Raw genomic sequence first — 8,073 nt, 5'->3', positions numbered from 1 at the left:
GCAACAACAACAATGCAACCGTAAAGTTTGCATTTATCTACTTGATAGATTACCATTCCTTTTCAGAACTACTAACATTTGTTTAATCACAATAAATATATTTATTATCATTATTATTATAGCTTAATGATGCAAAATTATCAAAATTTAAAAAAAAACGCGTAGCAATAGATCCTACGTTTTGCATACAATGAAATGACCTGCAAGCGGACGTTTGGAATATGAACTGCCGTTTAAGGTCGAAATAAAGCTGTATAGTATACCTGCACAATTAGTGCCCAGCACTATCGTTTCTAAGGGATCGCTTATTTTTACACTCAATTGGGCAGGCGTATCTATCAAAATACTACCAACTTTATTACTGACTGCCCTGTATTGAACTCGAACTTTCAACCTAATTTGTAAATTTAGAACTATACTATATTTAAATCTGAAACACAGTTTAAAACTAAAATCTTAAATGTTTCCGTAACATCACCTACATCTCAATTGCAATTTTATTTTAACCGACTCTGGCTACTAGTTTCAACGGATCCAATATTTCTTTGCAATTGCTGATTGCGTGTGAACGGGGTGGTCTAAAACTCTTATCTCGAGATCACACCGCAGGGTGGCACTTCGGTCTACGCAATTTAAGGGCTCTAGAGGGTTGGATTCATGGTGAGAAACTGTTACACACGAACCCGAAATACGTTATAGCCAAGATCAGTAGCATTTATATGTTTTCCATACGCTTATGTGTTAATAAACAATTTCTTCTTGAATCCAAGTCACTAACAGTGAGCAACAGCTGTCCTATAAGCAAAAGATCAAAAGTCAAAAGGGCGCTGCCACAATTTATTATACGATTTAAAACTATTTAAATAAATAAATGGGCTATGAATATACGTATTTCTGCTTTATTATTCGGTATTCGGGCCATCAAATTATCAGTCTGTCACAGTTGGATGCTGAAATTAGCGTAAAAGTTTATAAACGCAGGGAACGGATCAAAAATACCATAACCAGAAGAGCCAGGATATCACTACTGAACGCCAGTAAGAATAGATCTGTAGAAATCTTTGACATAATGGCCAATAGTAAGAAAATAGAAAAACCTTTGCAAACAGAAAATGGATGTAATAAGACATCCGACAAATGAGCGCCTCGGCTTTGCTGGCACACCGGTGTCCTTTTTATGACATTTTTAAAGACAATTGCGCATAAATATTGGGGTATTTCAGAGATACAGCGGTGAATTACATCTTTTAAGGCTTCAGTGGTTGTTGGTTTATTCAGATCAAAATGCGTAAAATCGCATGATCTGGGCGGTCAATGCCGATCTCCATAACGAGAACTACCACGATCAGGAAATGACTAGTGCAGTAATTCAACACTTTCTGGGCTGTATGGCATGTTGGACCGTCCTGTTGAAACCACATGCTGTTGAGATGCATATTTTTGACTATGCATTTTCTAAGAAAAATAGTCCGATGTTGCCTCGAGCCGGCAATGCACACCAAACAGTGACTTTTTTTGGAAGCACCTGTTTTAAGCCTGGGTAACACAGTGGATTTTCAGGGTGTTAACACAGCGACACCCATACGGTTTGCCGTATTGAAACAGCGACACAGCACGTCAGATTTTTTATATGTTTGGAAATAAAAATAGAAGACGTTGTGTTTCGTGATATCTAGTGGTTCCTAAGTTCGCTAGCGGTGCTTTTAAACGGTTCAGCGCATTGAATGTTTTCTTCATTGGTTTTACTGAAGAGAGACTATGACAGACGCTGGTTGCGTTCTTGTAATAAAAGGAATGAATGAAGTAGCAACACGTTTTCTTCTTGTCAAGCCTATTTGCCGCACAGGTATCTGTGACTGGTTTAGAAGCTGCTGGGCCAACCATAATTTATGACCGAATGACTTTTGTTCCTCTAAGTATGCAAGGGCTGACAAAACCAAATTCGTTTTTTGGCCTTCTTCGCATACTGATTTTTCATGCAATCTGGTACTTCTGGCAGTATTCAAAAGACAGGCATTTGCCTTTTTGCTTTGTTGAAATATCGAAATTCGAGATGATGTACTGGTACCTGCGACCAGCATTTTATGCGAGCCATATCGAACTGAGATAAATAAGAATTCAGCAGTAATCGGTAGACAAGTATTTTGAGCACTTTCGTTCGTGCGGCTTTATAACCTTAAATTAACCCCTGCCGAGAAGGTCAGAAACCATATGGTAACTGCGCGTGGCCTTCACGAACTACAATCCGAGTCTGCCAAAGTGTTGTTCAAAGTGCCGCGTCGTAAGAAGCCAGGTGTCGCGACACATGGACACACAGAGCTGCATCAACACACAAGTGTTTTAAGACACAGTGTTACCCAGGCCTAATCTGTTTCTGAACGATCACTCGTGCATTTTCAGATCCCCGAATACAACAATTTTGCCAATTAGCGAAGCCATCAAGATGAAAATGGGCCTCGTCACTAAATTTGATTTTCGTCGAAAAATCACCGTCTATTTGTCGTTGTTCCAAAGTCCAATCAAAGGCTCTTCGTTGCCCATGGTCTTCCGGCTTTAGCTCTTGAGCCAATACATCTTTTTTGTTAGAATTCGATGCATAGTGGTTGTGGAAACACCAATTTCATGAGCTCTATGCCAAATTGATGTGGTTGGGCTTTCCTCGATATTTGTACGTATTGCTGCGATATTTTCAATCGAGCGATCAGGACGAACACTTGTTTCTGCTTTGACTTTATTAACAGTCCCAGTTTGCTGACATTTCTTCATTAATTTTCTGACAGTGGCTTCAGTTGGTGCCTTACGATGACCCATAATTGTACGCATTTTGCGAACTGTGGCTGCAAACTACTTTGATAATAATTTTTCACACTGAAAATTCGTTGTTGTGTATTGAACCGCAAGATTTTACTTAACCTCCTGCTGTCTATTAGCGAACGGTTTTTTTTATGTCGAATCATAACACTACAAATCGCGCGCAATTCAAGACTGTCGTTCTTATTGGAACACCCTTTACATCAAACTATCACCGACATGTTATTACCAATTATTACCAAGTTTGTTACGAATTACTACGAAATTCGCAATTATAAAATTTGTAAGAGAGATGGCGGAAGCATTTGTATATGGTTTCCCAAATAAATTAAAGTATCATGTATTTATGGCCGTGATTACCAGCTCACAAGACTTTCGTTGAAATAATCAGACATCGCGTCTAAACCTAACTTAATAGACTAATATACGAACAGCATACAGGGTGGTTTTTTAGTTCGAGAGAGTCCATTATTCTAATTACTAAAAAATGAGTTGATTCTATCCACCACATAAAAACTTCTGGTAGTTTTTGTACCACGACACTTAAGAATTCACCACTTGTCCAAAACGGCTGAACTCGATTGTTTCATCAAAATATGAGTCTTCTATAAGACGTTTACCTAAGAAATATGAGTCTTACAAGCGAGTTTACCAAAATACATCGTACCTTTCTCCCGAAATTTAAAAAAGGATAAAATTTTTAAGAAATTTGACTGATCAATAGCATAGGAACCTGACAATTTTTATTAATAAAAGTTAGGTCAGATCGTCTTCTTTTGATCCAAAAAATATCGCAGTACCCTTTTGATCATGTGCTTACGGGGCACCTTGTATATTGATTGTTGGATAATTGAAAATATTTTTTCATATGAAGTATCAATTATATTAACATAATATTAAATATTTAGTGAGGTCAAGTTGGTTTTGGTTTGTGGTACCTTTTCCTATAGAATACTTCCTGCACAAGTGCGTATGAATCCAGCGTGTATTTCCAAAAAAATTGCGTCCCAAGCAGACGAAAGGACACGAATATCTGATACTATTGAACGACCATATATACGTCAGAAGCGAAAGATAAAGTCTCTTGAAGAATGTGATGTACTTACAAAGAAGTTTTCACGTTACGAAATTCAGATGTCGAAATATCTTTACCGGATGCAAAAAACTTGATAAATTCTTGTATTATTTGGTTGGTTCCAATATTAATACATATACAGTTCAAAAGTGGAACCAAATTTGGTCTATATTGGCATGTAAATCACTCCTTTATAATTGGAACCGAGAGCAACTAACAACTCAATAAATTCTAAAATCAATCAATCTAACTCTATCGATCTGTCCTAATATTGACGTTGGAGTCAAAAATATTTGCTTCTTAGTAGAACCACCATATGAACGACGGCATATCGGATACTGGCGGATTACTGTGAATATGTCAGCAACACTTCTAGCCACTCCAACCTCAAATCATGACGATACCCTGCAAACCAATGAAGTTGACTCAGGAAATTAACTACAACACGAGGGACATGCACCATAACGGATAAGCCAAGATAAGCCGTCTCCAAGACAAAATGCATTCTTCATTGACTACTCATAACAATTCCTCGTGCTAACAGAAGATCAGATGGAGTGGCCAAAGCTAGTGTATAAAGATGACATTTAACGCAACTAAAAGCTTCAGATTCTTTTTAATTGACAGCACACCTATGACGATGCTTCATGAGGGCGACAGACATTTAAACCATAGCATAGTGTGCAACGCAACATGAAATTGAAGAAGCATAAACATTAATTGTGCAGTAGAAACATATTGAAAGCAAGCACGTTCCAAATGTAACACCGTTTAGGCCTTAAAATATGTTCGACAAAATAATAAACATAGTTCAACAGAATGCTGCAAAAAATGCTTAACCGTGCAACCCCATTTTTAAAACCTATTATTTATTATTTATTGTTATTCACCTGAATCTTTTCATCGAAACTTCCACGTTAAATTACTTATTTGAACGCACACACTAATTCAATTCATTTAAGATAAATATGTTTTCGAATGTCCCTACTGGAAGTTGTTTACCTCGCTTTAAGAAAATGCAATATGTCCAAGTACTCCCATTTGAATTAGACTCTCGTAAAATGTTCACTGATTTAGAAACGAGCTCTGGTACGATCCGATTTATACAGATGCTCAGCATTGTTTCACTTTTACGATCATCTTTAGTGTGCAGTATATACTTGCAATCAATGCAAACATTTTCTAACCAGTAAAGCAGGTGTCTGAGAAATATTGGCGTATTAAATCATTACGGTTGACTTTAGGTGATTTTAACCCGGGATAATAAGTTTGATGATTCTTAATATGTATGTCGTTAAAAATTTGCCATATTAAGTCTAAGAATGACTTCGTAAATTTACGTCTTACGTGACACTTTTATTAGCTGTAAATATTTATGTACTTGTAAACGAGGTAGTTATTATACATATTATTTGTCTTAAATATTTTCATGTTATAACAACTTGTGATAAAGATCTTATATATCACTTGCGTATCTCAGTGAGTTTCAGAAGATAGATGTTCTATGACACATGTAAGTATTTTGCTTCTGCTTATAAATATATTTATTAGTTCTTTCATTCGTGAATAAGATATATGTCTTGTTTTCATACATTAATAAATTATGTTATATGTTACAATCATGATGAATTGAAATCAAAAAGTCGATTTGCAACTGGGTTTACTCACTCGTATACAACGTAGATTGACGATTTAGTGCTTGGTTTTTTGCGTTGCTAGAAGTGGTAACTCAAAATAGAAATGTTGCTCAGGGAATAGAAACTTCGAATAGTAATTAAAAAAAAATAAAAATATTGGAAACGATTAAATCAGATATTTTTTCTCTGATTGCAGACTCTGGCATCTCTGATTGCCGTTCGACCTTGGCGGTCGGCTTACCATCCAAATTAAAATAAATTAATAGATTTTTCACCACATAAAATTCTATGTTGCGTCAACATTGAACACCCTACTTTAAGTACATATAATATATTAGTGTATTTTTAATCATATACTTGTTTTTTACAATGCCCATGAAACTTGGTAATCGACTTAGTAGCTGTTTTTTTATTAGCACCACAAGAAAAAAAATTCCTGCCAATCAACAACTAGTAGTTTATTGATGCAACATCGATTAATAGGCCTGGAGAATTACGACGAACTCTTTCAGATATGGTTCTGACGTGACGTGATGTAACTTAGATAACTACTGGAATCGCTCGGAAATGGTATACCTATTGAAGATTTCGAGGTGCGCCAGCTTGAAAAAGTGTGCTATTCGCATAAACAATGAAAGAGTGAAAAAAATGCGAAAATCGCGTTTTTTCCCGGAAGCAATCGCATATAACTCGATAACTATGCATTTTAGAGAAAAATATCTATACTTATACTTATACAATTTGTTCTATATGAAATTTGCTACAAGTTTGAGTTGGTCCGATATCCGCAGATTTAAAATGTTGTCTGCAAAATGCTCGAAAGTGCAATAAAGTAGGTAAAAAAGAAGGAATTTTTAAATTATTTATTTAACAATGAGAAAATAAGCCAATTACGAAACAGGTATTTATAAATACATATACATTTTTCCTCTAGAATGCTTAATTACCGAGTTATATGCTATTGTTTCCGGGAAGAAACCAAAATCACGTCTTTATTGTTTAATTGTGTCTGAATAAAGAACCTGTAAATCATATATTTTTTAAGAATTTTTTCCAAGTCCCGAATCTAAATGGCGCAGTCGGTAGGATTTCCCAACATTGGGGGAATCTCGCATCAATTTTCGTGTCTACGATTAATTGCGAATTTGAATTCGGTCCGGCCCAAGAAAAAAGAAAGGAATTTCTTCTCCTCCATTCTTATTTTCCATTCCCAACAATTGATCCGTAAGTAACTTTTGATTCTTTGGTTCGGAAAAAACGTAGATTTTAATATTTCGAATTTATCAGCGATATTTCCCTCTCGGATTCTTTATTTTTAGAAACCACAAAACCCAAAAAGTCAACAAAAATGCCTGGAAACGAAGACTATCAACTTTTAAGACTCTGTATTCCCGTCATGACAGCAATCCTCATACTTTAAAACAATTTATAGATAATTGCAATTTCTTATTCCAAACGTTTCAAAATCCAACTAAGATGGCACTAAATCACTTTCTTGCAAGAGCATTACCTAATCGGTAAACTTACAGGAAGACCGTTAAGTTTTAAGAAGAGTGCTAATAGGCTTTCGTATCGAATTAAAATTATGGGATGACGTAAAAGCTGCATTGAGATTTAGTTATGGAGAGAAAAATTAAAGTAAAATAAAAAATAAGTAATTTAGGAGATGAAATTAAAGAATTTTCAGTCGGACAAACCGTGTATAAAATTAATCCCAACTCAAGAAATAAAAACAAAACATTATTGGGTCCCTACATGGTACTAGAAAAATTAGAACATAACCGCTTTAAAATAAAAAATAAAACCAACTAAAATACTAAACCAGATATAAAGAATTAAAGAAACCTTTCCTTGTTACAGATTATCCATCTGTGTGTCTACTCAGCAAAATTTAAATAAAATAGTTACATCGAGACTGATTCGACAACTGGAAAACCTGAGTAAGAAGAAGGCGCAGCTTTTGTGTTCACTGGCTTTCTTGCTACGATGCCGTGAAAAGAAGATCATTCCAACCTTCTTGAAGATGAAGAGATGCTTCAGAACCAACCAGGCCAAGAATATCTACAACCGTGCGGAACGAGCTCTTTTACGGGAACGGATACACGAAACCCGCCGAGATCTTGCATATATTGACAGTAGACTCTTACCTGTCAATATAGAACTAGCCAACAAAATGCACTGGATCCATTGGGAAAAAGTGGATCGATTAACAGCTGACCGAATGATGGTGACCGAAGCAGCAGCAACTAATCGCCAAAAGAAGAAGTTTGATGCGTTGATGGAAAAGCTTCAACAATCCAGCAAAACAGGACCATCACCCGAGGAGAACCAACGGAAGATTGTAGTCAACTTGACCAGCAAGGAACTTACTGCTGACGAACAAAGCGTGCTGGCCAAGGGAGGAAACTTTGCCATAGTACCGTCTAGGTTGCCAGTAGAGGACATTATATCGAATGTAGAGAGTGGCATACGTTCGCTGCCCATTCAAACCGCAGAACAGATAAGGGCCGAGACTTCGAGAATTTTACAACGCTCAAAGCCTCCGAAGAG

General features: G+C 36.2%; 1 protein-coding gene and 1 long non-coding RNA gene across 2 annotated transcripts; both read left to right on the top strand.

The window, feature by feature from the left end:
- Positions 1-5,223: 5,223 nt before the first annotated feature.
- Positions 5,224-6,557, top strand: LOC125504058. The gene is made up of 2 exons (XR_007281266.1): positions 5,224-5,399; positions 5,940-6,557. It is a non-coding gene; the product is annotated as an uncharacterized LOC125504058 (long non-coding RNA).
- A 989-nt stretch (positions 6,558-7,546) lies between these two features.
- LOC125504057 lies at positions 7,547-7,978 on the top strand (the record flags this gene model as incomplete). The annotated part of the gene is made up of 1 exon (XM_048665395.1): positions 7,547-7,978. A coding segment is annotated over exon 1 (432 nt), but the record flags the coding sequence as incomplete, so codon positions are not given.
- Between the last annotated feature and the right edge of the window lie 95 nt (positions 7,979-8,073).

This window comes from Dendroctonus ponderosae, unplaced genomic scaffold (assembly GCF_020466585.1).
Source record: "Dendroctonus ponderosae isolate FM_Combo_2020 unplaced genomic scaffold, Dpon_F_20191213v2 Dpon_F_20191213_347, whole genome shotgun sequence".
NCBI lineage: Eukaryota > Metazoa > Arthropoda > Insecta > Coleoptera > Curculionidae > Dendroctonus > Dendroctonus ponderosae.
Note: the sequence above shows the minus strand (reverse complement) of the source record. Positions and strands in the feature narration are given on the sequence as shown.